We start from the raw sequence: 21,223 nt of genomic DNA, 5'->3' as shown, positions 1-21,223 counted from the left end.
ATGTCTCAATGGTTTGATATTAAGCTTATGATGCTGATTAAGAATAAGACTGATTTTGACAGATTGGCTCTAGTTTCTGAGATATTCAATAGTTAATTGCAGGAGAATTCTGGCTTCAAAAAGTCTCTTTTATAGTATTGTAAGCCTACAAATTTAAATATAAGATAATTATATGGGATTATCATACATAAGTCGCATCAGGGGAATGCATTATTATCATCGATGAATTATCTCAAAAACTAGAACCAATTCAGCAAAAGTAATGGGATTTTTTTTAATTCAGCGCCCTCATAATACCCCAAATCCATTAAAAAAAATTGACCCCTGGAACAAAAAAAAAATATTTTTGAATACGTGTGTAATTTATCCATTTTGTATCCAAACAGTAAAATAAAAATATATGATTAAATAAAAGAATACATAAAAACATAAGGAAATATAATGAATAATAAACGCTCTTGTTTCCTGTGCTGGGAGACATGAGCTGTCACCTTGTCCCTGCAGAGCTCCTTGTGAAACAATAGAAGCGGTGGGGTGTGGAGGAGACACCAGCTTGCACTTGTGTTTATGGTCACTTAGGTAACAGGACACATGGGAGGCGCTGGGTCCTGCAGCTGCTGTTCCTCCAACTTCCAGGATCACCTAGATCTACTAGAAGATCCTTCATTTTAACTTCCTCTCATGTCAGCCAGACCCACACTCAAACCACAAGGATTTTGCAAGTAGCTCCAGCACTCATTTGATGGTCCAGGACGTGTATGTAAGTAAGCTACCATAGAGGGATACAATGTGTCACGCTGCTCCCTATTGTTTCCTTTGTTCTTCTTTGTCCCAGTATAAACATAAAAACTTGTGACTTTGTGTCCACTTAGGCTAGTTTCAGAACATGATGAGGTTTCGGCATGGAGATGGTATGGTTAGCATTAACAAATAATGGACAAGTAGTAACAATGAGAAGGATGGGGGATTATAGGGGATTCTAGATAAAGGAAAGCAGCAGATCTAGGGGGAGGGGATCCTAATTAATAGTCAAAAGGAACACCTGACACTGAAGTCCTACTAGATAATTTTCTCTGTATTGTTACTATTAGGCCACGTTCACACTACCAGTATTTGGTCAGTATTTTACATCAGTAGTTTTAAGCCAAAACCAAGAGTGGTTGAGAAATCCAGAAGTGGTGACATGTTTCTATTATACTTTTCCTCTGATTGTTCCACTCTTGATTTTAGCTCATAAATACTGATGTAAAATACTGACCAAATACTGATGTGTGAACATAAGCTTAGGCTGAGTTCACAAGAGTCTACAGAAAAATGCGTGAAATTTTGATGATTTTTATTTCAAGTGTATGGCCTCCATTTTTATACATCAATAGTTTTAAAAAAATATTCAAACCAAAGTATAGTTTCCTGTATTAAAGAATTGCAATCCATCTGCAAAAATCTAATGCTGTAAGGTGGCTTCATATGGCATATCATATTATTCGGATTATATGACGCACTTTTTTCCCCAAAATTTGGGAGGAAAATGGGAGTGCATCTTATAATGCAGATATACCTTACCGGCCGCGGTGAAGCAGGGTCCTGGTGTCGCTGCTAGAGGAGGCAAGAGTGGCGCGCTGCTACAGGCCGCAGGCTGGGCTGAGGGGGTGTTCCGATGTGCGCCGCTGCGAGTGAAAATGGCTGCAGTGCTCTGTGGTGCTGGGGGGCTCCCCGGCATTTTGTGAAAGCCCGGAGCCCCCCGCATATCCATTACTGCAATGCGGTGGCCTCCAGAAAAATCATCACTGTGGGTGGTGCATGCTCAGATTGAGAACTCGGCAACTGATGCCGCCGGATCCGTTTTTTGCTCATAGACTTGTATTACCAATGGATTGCGACGATTGGCCTCACGTTTCTTCCTTCGTTCACCGGATCCGTCCGAAATTCTCTGTCCGGCGGCCGGAGACGAAGCACAAAGGAACTTTTTGTCTCTGTCGAAAAGTCGGACAGTGACGGATTCCCGATTTTTTTTAACTGAGCATGCTCAAGTTTACCTCTGGTCACTGGTGTCAGCTGATGGGACAACTGATCTCATCATCTGACACCTACTACCACGAATTGCAATGAAAGCAGGAGCAGTGGATGGGAGTATTCATCTGCCGCTCCTGTGCTGAATATAGATAAATAATAAAAAAAAAACGGCATGGGTCTCCCCCTATTTTTGATAACCAGCCAGACGAAACTCACAGCTGGGGGCTGCAACCCTCAGCTGTCAGCTTCAGCAAGGCTAGTTATCAAGAATAGATGGGTTCCCACGCTTTTTATAATTATTTTAAAAAGTAATTTAAAAAAATGGCGTGGTTTCCCCCCCATTTTTGACAGTCAGCCTTGCTAAAGCAGACTGCTGGGGGCTGATATTCTCAGGCTGGTAAGGGGCCATTGATCTTGGCCCCCCACAGCCTAAAAATAGCAGCCCGCAGCTGACACTAGAAAAGGCGCATCTATTAGATGCGTCAATTCTGCCGCTTTGCCCGGCTCTTCCCACTTGCCCTGTAGCAGTGGCAAGTGGGGTAATAAGGGGTTAATGTCACCTTGCTATTGAAAGGTGACATTAAGCCTGGTTAATAATGGAGGGGTGTCAATAAAACACCTATTCATTATTTATCCTACAGTAGTAAAGAGTTAAAAAAGACACACAGACATCAAAAATAATTTTAATGAAATAACTACACAAAGATTTTGACCAAATTTATTATGCTGCTAATCCCAAAAAAAATTAAAATAAAAAACCAGCAATATACATACCTCTCCGCTGTTCAGTCAGGTCCCCCACTGCAATCCATCACAAGGGGTTAACTAGTTTACAACAGGTACTAATGCTATCTATCTGTCTGTGGGCGTTTTTTAAATACAAATCCGTCAAAAAACGGAAGAAACGGATGCAACGGATCCATTTTTTTGATGGATCCGACTAGCGGATCCATTGAAAAAACAGATCCATCGCATCAGTTTTTCACAATCTGCTGACGGATTGTAACTGATGCCAAAAATCTGATATGTGAAAGCAGCCTTAGTGCTTCCACCCAGGGATAGAGCTTTTTTCCATGCAACTCAGGGACAGCTTTCTTAGCCATACTATGAAGGAAAATCTCTATTATCCCTACTACCCAGAGTCAGTGTTCTTAGCCCTACTACTCAGGGGGTAGCTTTCTTAGCTCTACTACCCAGGGACAGCGCTCTTAGCTTTACTACCCAGGGACAACTCTCTTAGCTCTACTACCCATGGACAACTTTCTTAGCTCTACTACTCATGGACAGCTCTGTAAGCTCTACTACCCAGGGACAACTTTCTTAGCTCTACTACTCATGGACAGCTCTGTTAGCTCTACTACCCAGGGACAGCTCTGTTAGCTCTACTACCCAGGGACAACTCTCTTAGCTCTACTACCCAGGGACAACTCTCTTAGCTCTACTACTCATGGACAGCTCATGGACAGCTCTCTTAGCAATACTTCTGAGGAACAGCTCCCTTAGCCCTACTCAGGGCCAGTTTTAGACAAAGTGGGGCCCTAATAATAATCTTTATTTTGATATAGCTCTAACATATTCCGCAGTGCTTTACAGTTTGCACACGTTATCATCACTGTCCCTGATGGGGATCACAATCTAAATTCCCTATCAGTAAGTCTCTGGAATGTGGGAGGAAACCGGAGTACTCGGAGGAAACCCACACAAACACAGGGAGAACATACAAACTCCTTGCAGCTGTTGTCCTTGGTGGGATTCAAACCCAGGACTCCAGCGCTGCAAAGCTGCAATACTAACCACTGAGCCACCGTGTTGCCCTATGCAAACATTTAAAATGAGGCCCTAAATGCTAGCATATTTCACCATTACATGCAAACAGATTGGTTCTATTTACATGCGCTGAGTACAGGCCGTTCAATGAGCATGATCGACAATATTCAAGTCGTTCGCTTGTTTCCTGGTGTCTACATCAGCGGAGGAAGGATGATAGGGACACTAATAGCTCAATCTGTCCCCATACAGCATCATGTTATAAGGTGCAGGATTGTTGAGTTGGAGTCAGTGTCCATTTTGGTGTAGTTGATATCAAATGGACAGACTCTGACTCCTTAAATACAGTATATATGGTATTTTTGGACCATAAGATGCACTTTTTCACCAAAATTTATTTGGGAAAATAGGGGTGCATTTTATAGTCGGAATATACTTACAAATCTCGGGATGAGATCTCGTTGCTGAGATCTGAATCTGAGCATGCGCCGCCTACGACCATATTCCCGGAGCCACCGCATCGCAGCAACAGAGCTGCGGGGCTTTGACAAAATGCCGGCGGAGGCCCGCCACGCAGCACAGAGCGGCACTGCCACTGCCCCAGCCACAGAGCGGCGCTGACACTGCCCCTGGACCAGCACAGAGTGACACTGCCCCAGCACAGAGCCCAGCTGCCCCAGCACAGAGCACCACCGCAACACAAAGCACCGCCACGGCACCAGCCTGGGAAGGGATTTCCCGGAAACCACCGCAACAGCCTGGACCACCGAACGATCCCCTGTGACCACTCCTTTCCCTGGTAAGCTGAATTTGGACTGTAAGACGGAACCCCATTTGACGCATTATTTTTTTCCCTATTTTCCATCTGAAAATTTGGGGTGCGTCTTATGGTACGGTGCGTCTTATAGTCCGAAGAATACGGTAATACATTGGATGCAGGATGTGATGTAAATGTTTTCATATTAATGTGGGAAAGTTATAAAATGTCCTATAAATGTATGATCTGATCCTGATCTAAAGAAATGGCCGGAGTGAGCCTCCCAACCCCCTAGAGGAGGCGTGGGCGGAGGCCAACATGACGGGGGGTTGGAAGATATTGAGGGAAGGGGAAGGGTTAAAGGGGAGGGGGAGCTAGGGGGTATTTAATGCAGGGTCTGGGGGCGCCCGCCCTCTGTTCCTGTTGTCCCAGCTCCTGAGCAGTCCCACAACACTTACCAGGATGTCGGGAGTGGACCAGGCCCTGGACAGACTTCGGGCAGCAGCGGCAGGGCAGCCTCCTGGCTGGCTGGAGGCGCAGGTGGCCAGCCTGCTTCATCAGATGCCGGGGCAGGCCGCGGTGAGAGATCGGAGGCCCCGGCGGGCGCGGCCTCCAGAGCGGCTGTCCCCCGACACCGCTCCCCGGGCCTCGCGTCGCCGCCGGAGCCCCTCCCGGGACCCTCCGGGCCGCGCGACGCAGCCTTCCCCGTCCGGGGGTGCGCGGCCTGGGAGGAATCCTTCCGGGCGGCGAGGCCCTGCGGCGGCATCCGGACCTTCGCCCCGCGGCCGGAAGGGGGCGGGGCCGGCGCGCGCCCGACTTCCGGTTGCTCCTGGATCTTCGGGGGGCCACGGCGGCGGTGCACGAGCCGTGCGGCCTGCCTCGGTGGGCGCTTCAGCCGCAGGAGGAGGAGCGGCCTGCCAGGAGGCGGGGCCGAGCCGCGTCGCGTCTCCCGGCCGTGGGGGGGAACTGTCTGGAACGGGGGGGCGCTGCTGCGGTGCCCCTGCAGCGGTGCTCGCCGCGGACCCCCCGATATGGTGCCACAGCCCCATGGCTGCAGCGGGACTGGAGGGCAGTCCGGCGGAGTCTGTGCCGGCTGCCAGAAGACGGGAGCGGAGGACACTGTCGGGCTCCCAGTTGCCGTGGGGGGCCCTAAGCGACCGGGTGCCTCGCGACAGCGTGGCCGAAGTGACTTTTGGCGGGGGGAGGCAGGAGCCTTCCTTTTTGGGGGTGTCGCTGCCCAGTTCCACCGGGGGGTTCAGGCCTCCCACCCCGGCTCAGTCTGCAGGGGTGGTCGGGCCGCACCAACGAGGCGGTGAGTTAGCCGCCGGGAGGCGCGAAGTCCATGAGGCGTCATCATCTGGGGATCCAGGATTTCCGGCTGGAGGGCACACAGCCCCCTCGCAGCCCGGTGAGTATGCGTCTATGTCCCCTGTTTGTCACCCGCTTTTGTCTTCGTCTGTGGCGGTTGGGGGCCCCTTAGCTGAGTCCGGGGTTGGCAGGGTTGAGGCTGGTTTTAGCAGTTCAGGGTCGGCTGGGGGAGTGTGTGATGTGTTGGCGGATGTGCGTAGCTTGCTTTTGCGTTTGGAGCAGGGTTTTGTGGGGTCGTCGCCGGTTGCAGCGTGGGTTGGGCCACAGGGTGGCGGGTTGGCGGGTCAGGGCGCGGGTGCGTCGGGCCCTTGTGTTGGCACGCCGGTTTCGGTGTCGGTGCAAACCGAGAAGGAAAAGGAGTGTCGTGTGCATCTGGATGATCGGGCGCATGGCGAGGTGTATGTGTGTTTTGAGGGTTCGTTGGGGGCCCATTTGAAAAAGGAGGTGAAAGAGCGCATTTGGAAGGATGAATATGTTGAAATATTTTCGCTATTGCCTCTTGAGAAGTTTAATTTGGACAAAAGTAAGAAAGAGGATAGCAAAAAGGAAGAGGAGCAAAAGCGGAGGTGGCGCTTGATTCCTCAGACATTTGTAAATTGGCAGCAGGCGTTTGCTATTTTGGCGAGTGATATCGGGGAACAGGCCCCTGATAATTGCTCCGCGTTATTTTGTTATTTGGATGCTATTGGGGAGGCTTATAGAGTGTATGGCAGGCAGGCGTGGCTGCGGTATGACGAGCAGTTTCGTCAGAGGAAAGCTGTGCGTCCGGCTATCCGCTGGGACCAAAAAGATATTGGCTTGTGGATGCGGGTGATAGCGCAAAATAAGTCTGGGAGTTCCTTTCTTGGGGGGTCTGGAAGCACCAGCCAGAATAGCGGCACTGCCGGCTCTGCGGGTGGTGGGGGTCAAGGGCAGTCTGGAACGCACAAGGCGGGGGTGTGCTGGCAGTTTAATGACGGCCAGTGTAAGTTTGGGGCCAACTGTAAATTTAAACACCTGTGCTCAAACTGCAATGGTTCCTCACATGGGGCATCCAAGTGTTTTAAAAAAGGGAAGTCCAAATCCGGTGGGGGTAATTTGCAAGGGGGAGACTCCAGTGAATCTGGAAAGGATGGTCCCTTATCTAAATAGATACCCTGATAGGGTAGGAGCGGGGCTGTTGTATTCTGGTTTTGAGGAGGGTTTTCGGATTCCGGATCCTCCGTTTGAAATCCCGTTTGTTTTGAAAAATTTGCGCTCTGCTTTGGAGCATCCGTCAGTTGTTTCGGAGAAGATCCAAAAAGAAGTTTCATTGGGGCGCATGGCGGGCCCTTTCGTGTCTCCTCCTTTTCCGAATTTGGTTGTTTCCCCGTTGGGGGTGGTTCCGAAGAAGGAGCCCAATAAGTTTCGGCTTATTCAGCATTTGTCTCACCCGCGGGGGAGGTCGGTTAACGAAGGTATCGATCCGGAGATTTGTTCAGTGGTATACTCTTAATTTGATGAAGCGGCAGGTTGGGTCCGGAAATGTGGTCGTGGGGCCCTTATGGCTAAGACCGATGTTGAGTCCGCTTTTCGTTTGCTTCCGGTTCACCCAGACAGCGTGAGGTTGTTGGGCTGTTTCTGGGAAGACAGGTTTTTTGTAGATAGGTGTTTACCTATGGGTTGTTCCTTGTCTTGTGCGTATTTTGAGGCTTTCAGCTCTTTTCTGGAATGGGTCGTGTGCGATGTCTCTGGTTGTGACTCGATAGTTCATTATTTGGACGATTTCCTGTGCATGGGCCCGGCGGACTCTTCGCGTTGTCTCTGGATTTTGAGGGCGATTGAGTGGGTGGCGGATCGGTTCGGGTTTCCGTTGGCACCCGGAAAAACTGAGGGTCCCGGTACGTGTTTGCGTTTTCTAGGGATAGTCATTGATACGGTCAAATGGGAATTCCGGTTGCCGGAAGACAAGCTTGATAATTTGAGGGCTGAGGTTGTTCGCGCACGTCGGTTGCGTAAAATATCGTTGAGGGACCTCCAGTCGCTGTTGGGTAAGCTTAACTTCGCCTGTCGGGTAATGCCGATGGGTCGAGTTTTTTCACGTAGACTGGCTAGCGCTACTTCGGGGGTCCGGGCTCCCCATCATTTTGTGAGATTGTCGGCAGAGCTCAGGGCCAATTTGGAGGTTTGGGAGTCCTTTTTGGAGACGTACAACGGTCGTTCGTTGGTGATGGCTGATGTGGTCTGCAACGATGCTTTGGATTTGTTCACGGATGCGGCAGGCGGATTCGGTTTTGGTGGTTATTTTGGAGGGCAGTGGTGCGCCGCTCAGTGGCCCGTCGCTTGGGTTTCGGCTGGGTTGGTGCGCAATATCATGTTGTTGGAGATCTTTCCGATTCTGGTGGCAGTTCATTTGTGGGGTCAGGAGTTTCGGAATCGGCGCGTTCGTTTCAATTGTGACAACATGGGGGTGGTGAGCGCGATTAATGGTCTTACGACATCGTCCCCTCCAGTGGTCAGGGTTTTGCAGAAGTTGGTGCTAGCATGTTTGTCTTTGAATGCGCATGTGACTGCGACACATGTGCCTGGAGTGAAGAATGAGATAGCTGACTCTCTCTCTCGCTTGCAGTGGGATCGTTTTCGTTCCTTGGTTCCGGAGGCAGAGTTCGAGGGTCTGATTTGTCCGGAGGAATTGTGGAGGGTGGCTTACGAGCCGCGGAGTCACTGATCGTATTGTCTTTGGCACCAAAAACCTGGGAGGCCTACCGGAATGTGTGGTGTGCGTGGGAAGAGGTCATTACGGCTGGCTCCGCCAGTGGGGCCAGGCTTGAGCAAGAGGGTCTGTTGTTGTCGTGGTTGGGGCAGGGCGCAAACGAAGGTTGGTCTCGGGCGAAGGTGACACGTTTGTTGGCCGGATTGTCTTTCGGTTTTCGGTTGAGCGGGCACAGGGATTTGACAAAAACGTTTTTGGTTAGGCAGGCGACGAAAGGTTTTGGCCGCTTTCGGGGGGGGGGTGATTTGAGGCGGCCAGTGTCATTTAATATGCTGGAGCAATTGGGTTTGGTTCTGGGATCGGTATGCGCGGATGGTTATGAGGTTGCGCTGTTTCGGCTGGCTTTTTCCTTTGCATTTTTTGGGGCACTGCGGATCGGGGAACTTGTGTCTCACAATAAAGAGTCTGTGGGCGGGTTGTTAGCCAGGGATGTGACGTTGACCACTCAGGGCGTCGAATTTTGGCTAAGGAGGTCGAAAACGGACCAGGCTGGGAAAGGCCGTCGAGTGGTGTTGGGGGTTGTCTCTGGTTCCGGAATGTGCCCGGCTCAGTGTTTACGTAGATTTTGGGATCTTCGTCCTAGTTTGGGCGGATCTTTGTTGTGTCACGCAGACGGGGGAAGTCTGTCTCGATATCAGTTTGGTGCGGTGTTTAAAAAGTCAATTCGGTGTTTGGGTTTGGATGATTCTAGGTTTGCTTCGCATTCTTTTCGGATTGGTGCGGCGACTGAGGCAGCTGAGCGTGGTTTGGGTCCCTCTTGCATACAGCGTATAGGAGGGTGGAGGTCTAATCGGTATCGGAGTTATGTTCGGCCTTCCGGCGTGCGGGAGCTGTGTCCGGTTGGCGTGGTCCATGGGGTTGATTAAATATTGCAAGTATTGGTGCGTTTTCTTGCGATATGTTTCTGTGAGTGTCGTTTTGTGTTTCAGGTACGGAACCGCTGCTGGTTTGGATATTTGGTCACTCCTTTGTTTACTGGGGAGCGGTGAGAGCTGATGTCAGGACCGACGGCAGACAGTTGGGAATTTCCAGATCGGCGGCGGTGGTGCGGTGGATCGGTTTTCGGGGCCTGGTGTGGCGTCGGGTGTTGCCGGAAATTCATGAGTGTGTTCGTTTGGACCGGGCACCAGATGTTCTCGTTATTCATGCTGGGGGTAATGATCTGGCTGTTCGTCCCTTCCGGGAGTTGATCAAGGACATTAAGCAAGATTGCTTGCGGTTGTGGGTGACTTATCGGGAAGTCACGATTGTGTGGTCGGAGATCGTGCCACGCAGGCGTTGGCGGTCCATGAGATCGTTGGAGAAGGTCAATCGGGCCAGGATCAAGGTTAACAGAGCGGTGTCCGCTTTTATAGTTAAAAATAGGGGAGTTGCCGTGCGACATTTTGATTTGGAGAAGGGTGAGGGCAATTACTAGTTGGCGGACGGGATTCATTTGAATGCAGTCGGTTCCGATATTTGGGCCCTTGCCTTTCAGGAGGGTATAGAGAAGGCTGTCGCGTGGCGGGTTGTGGGGGTCTCGGGTCATTGAGGTGTTCAAAGGCCCCTCGTTGTGGCGGTTTTGGGGGAGGGGGAGTCCTTGAAGTCGGTGGAAATTGGTTTGGGAGACTCTCTGGGTAGGGTCTCCTTCGTTTTAAGGTATGCTGGTCGTGATCTGGTGAAAGGTGGATGGGGAGTTTTCTGTCGGAAGAGGGCGGATCCCCAAGGAGTTTGTGGACAACATCTATTGGTGTGCTGGTGCTCCCGAGCCTGTGGGGTAACGGCTGGTAGCAAATGGTCGGGGGTTGTCCACGATATTTGTACTATTTCACCATGATCTTGTGGCTTCAAGGACTTCTCCTTCCAGGGTTAAATTCATTGTATTGTTTATGATACAGTGTTTATTGTTTGTTTATTGTTATAATAAAAGGCTGCAGTGGCCATAAAATTACAAAAGAAATACCGGTGTCTGTGTATTAGTTGGCGCCGAGTTGGGGGTGGTCATTTTGTGGTCACGGTGGGGGGTTTTGGGGTAAGTGAAGACGCTTGATATCACCTTACGAGGTAAATACTTGACAATACCAACGTCAAGAAATGGCCGGAGTGAGCCTCCCAACCCCCTAGAGGAGGCGTGGGCGGAGGCCAACATGACGGGGGGTTGGAAGATATTGAGGGAAGGGGAAGGGTTAAAGGGGAGGGGGAGCTAGGGGGTATTTAATGCAGGGTCTGGGGGCGCCCGCCCTCTGTTCCTGTTGTCCCAGCTCCTGAGCAGTCCCACCCTCCCTCCCTTTTTTCTCTTGGGTTGGTAGTACGTGATTCTATTTTGGGTCATGGCGGTTTTGGGGGAGGGGGAGTCCTTGAAGTCGGTGGAAATTGGTTCGGGAGACTCTCTGGGTAGGGTCTCCTTCGTTTAAAGGTATGCTGGTCGTGATCTGGTGAAAGGTGGATGGGGAGTTTTCCGTCGGAAGAGGGCGGATCCCCAAGGAGTTTGTGGACAACATCTATTGGTGTGCTGGTGCTCCCGAGCCTCTGGGGTAACGGCTGGGAGCAAATGGTCGGGGGTTGTCCACGATATTTGTACTATTTCACCACGATCTTGTGGCTTCAAGGACTTCTCCTTCCAGGGTTAAATTCATTGTATTGTTTATGATACAGTGTTTATTGTTTGTTTATTGTTATAATAAAAGGCTGCTGTGGCCATAAAATTCCAAAAGAAATACCGGTGTCTGTGTATTAGTTGGCGCCGAGTTGGGGGTGGTCATTTTGTGGTCACGGTGGGGGGTTTTGGGGTAAGTGAAAACGCTTGATATCCCCTTACGAGGTAAATACTTGACAATACCAACGTCAGGATCTGGGCTTTTCATTGAGATGAATCTGTGCTGCAATTTATGTACAGGCTCAGTAATGAGGCATGTATGAGGGAGTCAAGAGTCAGTTAAATTGAGGAGTTAGTCGGAGATTTGAGTTACCGACTCCAAAGCCCTGATCAGCATCACATCTGCAGTTTATACCAGCGATGTGCTGCTGAGAACAATGATTTATGTTCTGCCATAAACAATCCAATCACCCGATTAATAAGCAGCATTTTGCTCATTCGCTGGACAGTTGTCAACATAGTTCATACATATAAGTAACATACACACATACATATGTAGCACACCCTTATACGCACATACATGTACATTGCACACACATGTACATGGCACACAACTGTACACACGTACACACACACACACACACACACACACACGTACATGGCACCAGGGCCGGCATTAGCGGCAGGCAGACCAGGCAGGTGGGGGAGAGCTGCCACTGCCGCCACCACCGCATTCAACTATACCGGCGTCTATGTGCCAGTACAGTTCAATGCAATCATGGAGGAGAGAGCATCACATGACGCTCCCTCTCCCATCATTCCCCTCTGCCTCTGACACAGAGGAACTGGTGGGGGGTGGCTGCAGTATATTCTATGGTTCTATGGGGACTAGGGGTGGCTACATAATATTCTATGTGGGAGGCTGTATTATATTCTATGTGATTGTTCTGTTTCCATCATTTTTCCTCAGACGGTGGAAAGAGGTCAGGAAACAAGCATCGAACGACTTCAATATTGTCGATCACACTCATTTAGCGGCCTTAACTCAGCGCATGTAAATACAACAGAAATGCTTCTGTGTGATGTTCAATTGTTAGCATTTGGGGCCCCATGAACATAGTGCACACTTATACACACACACGTACATGGCAGACACATATATACACAAGTACATGGCACACACATACATGGCACACTCTTATACACACACACGTACATGGCAGACACTAATATACACACACATATATGGCACACACTTACACATGTACATGGCACACTCTTATACACACACATGTACATGCAAAAAAAAAACCCTGTTTGGGAGAGAAAAACAGACAAATCGCGGCGCCCTAAAAGCGTAAACACAGTATTGTAGTCTTTAAAGGGTGCACAATTTTATGCACTCACCTGATAGAACACTAATATGGCTTTAGATTGTGTATCCTCAAAAATCCTTCCTTCTGGGATACTTCTCAATAGACAGGGCTTGCAGCTTGCCTCTGGTGGATCCAAGTGAAAGAGCCAGGTTCAGGCTCACACGGGATGAGTAAATCAAGAAAGGCACATTTAGCCAATGAATGGCAGCGCTTCCTAGGACTCACATCCAAAGATGATATTTCATATTTTTTCATATTTTTTTATTTGATAGGTTAAAAAAGAGGAGATACAACGCGTTTCGGATACAGTGTATATCCTTCATCAGGTATCATAAAAGCACAGTACAAATCCTAGTAGTATAAAATTCAGTTACACTTATATATAGCAGCAAACCTTTTATCCCAGTCTCAGAAACTTGATTTAGGGTGTGGACCAAGTTCAGGAACACACCCACTGATTGATCCAACCTTGACAACTTAGATGCAAGAAGAAAAAAAAAACCCAGAGCAAAACCCAGAGGGAAAAAACCCAGAAAAACCCAGGCAACGTTCAAACTCTCTCTATGATATCATTCAATCCATTTGGATATAATGTTCCCAGATGATATATCCAAAATGTTTCTTTCCGGTTTAAAAGAGCATTCTTATTTGCAACACCAGAGGGTATCTGCTCCACCGGAGTTACTTTTATGTTAAAAATTTTGTTATGTTTAATTAGCAGATGCCTTGAGAGACTATGTTTTAAAAAGCTGTTTTTTGCTCTATTTCTGTGACCATTAATGTGGGACCGCAGTTTTTAAATGCACCTCTAAAAAATGTTGTACCTGTGGGATCCTAGATCACGGGGCTAAAACTATCAAATATAGCTTCCGATATCGGATCGGATTGGATCGGACCGATACCCCAAAAATATCGGATATCGCCGATTCCTATACCGGAAACCAATGCAAGTCAATGGGACACAAATATCGGAATGAAAATAAACCCTTACTTTCCTTGTAGGTTAATTCTACATGAAGGAAAACAACTAAGAATAATGTAGAATGTATTGGGAGAGGTGGAGGAGACATTAAAGGCATAGAGGTTTAGCCCAATCAAATGGAATAGCAGGAATTATTTTTTTTTTTAAGACGTTCGGAGTTACAAAGATATTGACTATGTTAAAGGGGTTGTGTAGCAATAGAGGGAGACGTTCAGAAAAGGCACATGTTGGCGGAGTGTTGGAATGGAGTGCTTCATCTAGCTTGGAGGTTGACTGAGCCCCTGACCCTTGAGGACATGGCACGGATGCGGTCAGCTGTATGCACAACAGACTGTGAGTAAAGCTTTGGAACTACATGCCCTGGTGTCCTCTAGTTATTCCTGCGCCAACACACTCAGCACTGCTACATCTCTGTGCCTGGCACTGCACCATCTACGTCTCTTCACTACCTCTCCATCTACACTGCCCTGGGACTACAGCCCTACCTGTGGAGGGCCACAACATCAAAGCTGCACCACACCATCTGTCCCAGAGGATCTGTCTGCAGCGTCGGCTTAACATCTTCATTGCCGAACACCACAGGTGGCGTCACGAATCATTCACTCATAAACTTTAATCATCATCCACACGTTCAACATTTCCCTTTTACAATGGACGCCAAGGGACATGGACCGGGTCACAGCTACCGTGACATCTTCCATTGAAACCAGCGGGCCCGATACCGAGTACCCCACCAGCCCTGGCGGGCGATCCAACTTGGCGGAAATACATAACAGAACAGGTTGTCCGGGCTTTTCACATAATCTCAGTGCATATCTGGGCTGCAGAATGCTGACAATAAAAAATTTACCTGCTGTGGCTAGTCTGCACGGTTTCCAAGATATCATCTCTTGCTTCTAAGATAAACCTCCGGGGGGGGGGTGTTCTTGCAATGAAATGAAAACTGGTCGTTTCCTCCTCCCTCACTAATTTCACTTTCCATAGGTCACTGTTCAGCGTGTGTCTGGGGGAGGAGCAGCTGGGTAGTCTGCTCGCAGCCAATCAGAGCCATGCCATTAGTTAACATGCCTAACATGCATAACAGGATGTGCCCACACTTCTTAGGATTCCTCATTGACTGAATAAAATCAAACTGGCTCATTGCATTAAGGGAACTTCCGATTCCGGTATTCGATATTCTAAAAGTATAGGAACTCAGTATCGGAATTCCGATACCGCGAATATCGGCCGATACCCGATATTGCAGTATCAGAATGCTCAACACTACTGGTGAGGTCTTTGAGATTTCACAAAGACTCAGCTGTAACAGTGATTTTGTTGTATATGTAATCACATGCAGTTGCGGTTTGCAATATGTGGGACGCACTGTGCAGATACTGCGGTCACGCATTAATGGTCACAGAAATAGAGCAAAAAATGGCTTTTTAAAATATAGTCTCTCAAGACATCTGCTAATTAAACATAACAAAATTTTTAACATAAAAGTAACTGCGGTGGAGCAGATACCCTCTGGTGTTGCAAATAGGAATGCAGTTTTAAACCGGAAAGAAACATTTTGGATATATCGTCTGGGAACATTATATCCAAATGGATTGAATGATATCATAGAGAGAGTTTGAACATTGCCTTTTTTTTTTTCTGGGTTTTTTCCCTCTGGGTTTTACTCAGGCTTTTTTTTTTCTTTTGTTCTTGAACTTGGTCCACACCCTAAGGCTGAGTGCAAACGTACTTTTGAGCCCTGTGGATTTTTCCGCACAGAATTGAAGAAATCTGCAGGTCAAATGACCTGCATTTTTCCTGCGGATTTCTTCGTGTTTTCTTGCGGTTTTCCCCTGCGGATTTCCCCCTGCGGATTTGGAGAATGAAGCAGGTGGAAAACCGCACAAAAGAAGTGACATGCTGCAGATTTTGAACCACAAGAAAACCGTGTGGAAAAATCCGCAGCGTCTGCACAGCGGCTTTTTTTTCAGTTTACTAACATGCTACTGTACATCACAATGCGGATATGCAGCGTTTCTGCGCAGTAAAATCTGCTGCGGATCCGCTGGATATCTGCATCGTGTGCACATGGCCTAAGTGTAACTGAATTTTATACTATTAGGATTTGTACTGTGTTTTTATGATACCTGATGAAGGATATACACTATATACGAAACGCTTTGTATCTCCTCTTTTTTAATCTATCAAATAAAAAAATATGAAATATCATCTTTGCTTGTGAGTCCTGAGAAGCGCTGCCCTTCATGGGCTGGATGTGCCTTTCTTGATTTACACACATGTACATGGCAGACACTTATACATACATATACATGGCACACACATGCTGCACAACAAATGCTCATTTGATACATGTGATTCATATAAACAAATATGTACACACAGCTCACAGACAGCACTCACTACACATACCACACACTGCACACACCTCAACTACACACACTGCACACACCTCAACTACACACACTGCACACACCTCAACTACACACACTGCACACACCTCAACGACACACACTGCACACACCTCAACGACACACACTGAAAACACCTCAACTACACACACTGTGCACACCTCAACTACACACACTGTGCACACCTCAACTACATCATACACTAAACACTACACACACTGCACACACCTCAGATACATATACTGCTTTATGCAGGATGGAATGAGATGTTCCTCAATTTGAACTGCTGCTTCTGCTCCCAGCAGACACCTCCCTGTCCTCTCCTCTGCTGGGACTACCAACAAAAGTAGGAGGAGCTCACAGCAGGACAGGAGCCATTTTTCCCCCAAGAGAGTGGGGGCCCTAGGCAGCTGCCTAGTCTGCCCTGCCCTAATGCCGACCTTGGCCCTACTACCCAGGAACAACTCTCTTAGCCCTAATATCCAGGAACAGCTCTCTTAGCTCTACTACCCAGGAACAGCTGCCTTGTAGCCCTGTTACCCAGGGACAGCTGTCTTATAGCCCTTCTACCTAGGGACAGTTGTCTTATAGCTACTGGTCAGACAATGCATTGCAGTCCTTGCTCGAACTATGTTGCACAGATCAGCATTTTAAAATGTGTTTTTTTTCTGAATCGGATTCCTATTCATTGGGATGATGTTTGATATGAACTAAGATCCAGCACTTCCAGCTGTAATGTAGATGGTAAAATGTGTCTGCTTCACATCTGACTGAAGACTGAAAGTGTGGTTGGCATCTTTGAGCTCCTGTTAAAAAGGTGGTGATTGAACATGAAGGATGCTTTAAAAGTACTTAAATCAGAGATTATGATCAAAGAGGATAGAATTGAAGGACTGCGAGCAGCGCTGAAGCATTTCAATCTTAATACTATCAAAGTTTATGCTGATGTCTGGGAAAATCTGGCCTCATTCAGACAGGTGTATTTTATGGTCATGGTACTATTACTGTGATCAACAGACGGCACAAAGCCATAATACTCACCAATGTCCAGCATATGGTGCCAAATGTAGCAGTTGCAACTTGGATCCACCCATGATGTGGATGAGTAGTCACAGCCACAATTTGCAGACATTTTTTACAACAACCGCCTGAAGAGACTTGATTTTGTACAACCGTCATCTAAATCTAAACTTAAACCCTCATTCACATGTCCGTGTTTTTGCGCAGACCAACTGGTCCACGGAAAATCATGGAAACACAGCAGATTTTTATTCGAGGCTCAAAATTAGTAATATTTGTCTATGGTTCTGTGAAAACAATGGAACCACATTCGGTTGCCATCAGACTGCAGTCTGATTTGCGCGGACTGCCAAACAGTAGAAGGTGAAGAATTTTTTTTCCCAGTGTGAACAAGAAAAAAGGATAACACTCAGACAACACTCTGATCAAAATAATCAGTCTGTTTTCTCATATGTGAGAAAGTCGGACATCTGAATGAGGTCTAAGACTGTGTTCATATGTTATGGTTGTGCATTTTTTATGACTGACGCAACTGCATTTATATCACAAAACTAAATGACATTTTCCTTTTTTTTGGAATTAGATACTGTAGCAGAAGATGAAGATGCTAAAAACCCATTTCAAAACACCTGAGTAGCCACCAAGGAGAAAAGATGTCTGGCCAAGATGTCCCCAGTCGATTGTGCCGTGAAGCCTACCAGCATCTTCTTAATGATGAACAATTCTTAGCCTCGGCATTCTATATGGCAGCGTTTAGCTGTAATGCACCCATTGCCCTGCAAAGAGTAAAGTCTCTGGATGACGGACAGTATCATTCTGTAATTACAACTTTGGAGAATTGGTGTCTAGGAGAAAGCGAAATACCAAAAATAAAATGTGACGGTATGGCCATTGTCTCTCTGAACCCAGGAATAGCGGCAGTCTTTCTTTCCATGCTCTATCCAAATAATTTTGCTGCTACCCTATTCAAAATGGGTACTTTCATTAAAAGTGGACGTTATGAGGATGTGGTAATGAGATGTAACGCTTTACTGAATACTAATCCACATCACTCTCTAGAACTTCTGCTCACCAGAGGGCTTGCATGGATCTTGTCTCAGACTCATTCAAGAAATGGAGTTGTTGACTATGTACAAGTTTTTGCAAAGTACAATGAGAAAGCTAGGCAATACATATGCACTAAGCAAAGAGACCACCTGCCCCAAATCATCAGTGCCTTCCAGAAATATATCTCCTCTTACGAGAACAATAATACCGAGGACAACATGAAAGTCTTACTTCATGACTGTTATAGTTTTCTAGCCGCCTTGTCTCCTGACGACCTCCAGATATGTAAAACTCAAGCTGCTTATTTATTTGAGGAATGTAAGTTTGAAGAGTGTATAGCTGTATATTCCAGGGCCATCGAGGCCTTATCGTTGGATACTAAACTTAAGGAAGAAAAGATTTCTTTGTTGTTGGTTGATCGAGCGGCGGCATACTACTCTTTAGGCTGCCGTACTAAAGAAATGGTGCAGGACTTAGCAGAAGCTTTCAGAATCAGCCCTAGTCACGCCAGAAAACGGTTTATGGAGATCTTCTCCAGTCCAGACATCGCTAGAGTGATGGAACGGTCCAGGACTTGCATTGAAATGGATTTTGGAGACTTCAGAGAAGCCATACGTTCTCGGCCAGAGCTCAGATCAGATGCTGGTACAGAACTTCTCTTACCAATAATTCAGGCTCTGGAGTTTTTAATCCAATGCTCTAATGAAAGTAGACGAGAAATGAACGTACGTCTAGCAGACTGCAAACTTCTTTCTGGAGATTTCCGGACCTGTCTGGATATTTGCAACCAGTTGATCAACTCTGAGAAGAAGACTTATCAAAACACCTTATATGTTCTACAAGGCTTCTGTCACTTCCACAGTAATGAACATCAACAAGCCTTGAAAGACTTTCAGAAGATTATAGAAGACGACTCACCGCATCCTTCTAGTTGTGTGAGGGCTCTTTGTGGGAGAGGATTGATCCGGATGATAAGTGGAAGTTGCTTTCTGACAGCTCTTGACTATGTTACTGCCTGCAAGCTAAAATTAGATGAGACCTTACTGACTATTAAGACCTATGTGCCCTGGAACCAAAGAGGCCTTCTTTACAAAGTCCTACAGGAAGAAGGTGAGAAGATGCTGCACAGAACATTTTCTAGTACTAATGAACAAGGACTTATGAGCAAAAATAAGAAAGTGGAGCAGGATGACAACGCCTCACAAGAATGGTAAACATACTTAACTGTTATTTAATTTCCAGTTAATAACCTTAGAGGGTGCAGGGGGTAGCAGCAGCATCCAGTTTGCAGTTCCTGAAGATGAGGTCAAAGCCTTCTTTGCCACATAAGAAAATACCATTATTATAAATGGCACATGGACTGGGTCACAAAGCTTCAAGTTACACCTATGTATATAATCATTCAATGTGCAGCCAAGAACTAGTTATGTCTAACAGAGATAAGTGGTTTGACCTGGTGATGTGATGATGATTGACATGGCAATCAATTGAATCAATTCAATTTCATGCTATTGAATGGAGTTGTACAGTACGAGACAGGTTTTTTTTTTTTAAAAAACAGTGCTCCTCTTTTCTTAAGGCTGTGGTCACACTTGCTAGAAACTCGCACAAGTCTCACACCTCAATACCCGGCACTGCCGCCGGCACTCGGGACCGGAGAGCTCTGCTGCATAAAAATACATATAGCCTCACACTCCGGTCCCGAGTGCCAGTGGCAGTGCTGGATATTGAAGTGCGAGACTCGTGCGAGTTTCTCGCAAGTGTGACCCCGGCCTAAGGCTGTGTCTGGTATTGCAGCATTCAAGTTAACTGTGGCAATTAGTGTCACTTATGGTTCTGAATTGACCTCTGTCCTAAGTCGCATTTTAAGGCTCGTTAAAGGGTCAATAGTGATTTGCAGGATTGCTTCTTCCAACAGATGGCGCTAAAGAAATCAAAACCACTTCCTCTCTGAAGAGGCAATTTGCAATTTAAATGTCATTATCCTCCATCCCTTTAAAAAAAACACTAGTGTAAAGCCCCCATTACACTAAGCGATATCGCTAGCAATATCGCTGTAACGTCACTGGTTTTGTGACGTTACAGCCATATTGCTAGCGATATCGCTATGTCTGATACTTACCTCCGACCGGCTCCCCCGCTGGTTATCGCTGATCGCGCGAGAAAGTCCTGGACCATTTCTCGTCGGGCGCTTCCTGACGGGCTTCCTGTGGCGCCGACGAGCAGCGCGTGGACGCGGGCGGGAGGACGTCAGGATCGCCGCATCTGACAGGTAAGTAGTGACCCCCGACCCCTGCTATGTCGCTGATTAAATCTGCCTATGTGGCAGCTCACTAGCGATCACTTAGCGATGCACCAGCGATCCATATCGTTGTCGGGATCGCTGGTGCATCGCTAAGTGTACCGGTACCCTAAGGCTCTTCCCAACCCTTAAATAGCTGATAACAGAAAAGAGCAGACTAAAGGCCCCGTCACACACAGCGATCTCACTAGCGAGATCGCTGATTTTGTGACGCCACAGCGATCTTGCCAGCGAGATCGCTGTGTGTGACGGGGATCAGCAACTGGCCTCCCCCGCCGGGTATCGCTGATCGTGTTCGATTGGCCTGGGCCATTTTTTGATTGCTGGTCAACACGCATCGCTGCATGTGGCAGCGGGAGCCAACGATCAGCGAACTCCCAGTGCTCTAAGCAGGTGCTGGGAGCTGGTCTCTAAGGTAATTATCGGGTTACACGTCACTTAGTTACCCGATGTGTACCTTAGAAACCTGCGTGCTGGCATCTCCAGGCGCGAGCACGCAGGTTTCTAAGGTACACATCGGGTAACTAAGTGACGCGCCGCTTAGTAACCTGATATTTACCTTAGAGACCAGCGTCCTTGCTGGTGCTGATTGCTGGTGAAGCTGCCTGTTTGGAGCGCCCCCGCGGGGCCTGGGGGTACTCGGTACCGGGCCCGTAGACTTCAATGGGGGAAGGTGTCACGGCGGCGGTGACCTGGTCCATGGCCCAGAGGCATCCAGTAATAAAGTAGGGGAAAGTTGTGTAGTATTTATGTGGTAAAAATGAAAATAAAGTTATTAGATGGTGAAATGCGTGACGCCACCTGTGGTATTCCGGTCAGAGGTGACCAGCACTGCGGTGTTGCTTCTCTGGGATGGATGTTGGGTGCAGCTATGATA

General features: G+C 47.6%; 1 protein-coding gene across 1 annotated transcript in view; it reads left to right on the top strand.

The window, feature by feature from the left end:
- The first annotated feature begins 524 nt into the window (after nucleotides 1-524).
- The window catches only part of TTC34 (tetratricopeptide repeat domain 34), a 221,094-nt gene continuing 200,395 nt past the window's right edge, over nucleotides 525-21,223 (top strand). Inside the window, exons 1-2 of the mRNA XM_073561693.1 lie at nucleotides 525-760; nucleotides 17,581-19,254. Of these exons, the coding sequence (XP_073417794.1) occupies nucleotides 17,651-19,254 (1,604 nt within the window). The 5' untranslated portion in view covers nucleotides 525-760; nucleotides 17,581-17,650. The remainder of the gene's footprint in view (nucleotides 761-17,580; nucleotides 19,255-21,223) is intronic.

The sequence above is a fragment of the Dendrobates tinctorius genome, unplaced genomic scaffold, assembly GCF_039654945.1.
Source record: "Dendrobates tinctorius isolate UK_male_01 unplaced genomic scaffold, ASM3965494v1 ptg000326l, whole genome shotgun sequence".
NCBI classification, from domain to species: domain Eukaryota; kingdom Metazoa; phylum Chordata; class Amphibia; order Anura; family Dendrobatidae; genus Dendrobates; species Dendrobates tinctorius.
This window is presented reverse-complemented; position numbering and strand designations above follow the sequence as displayed.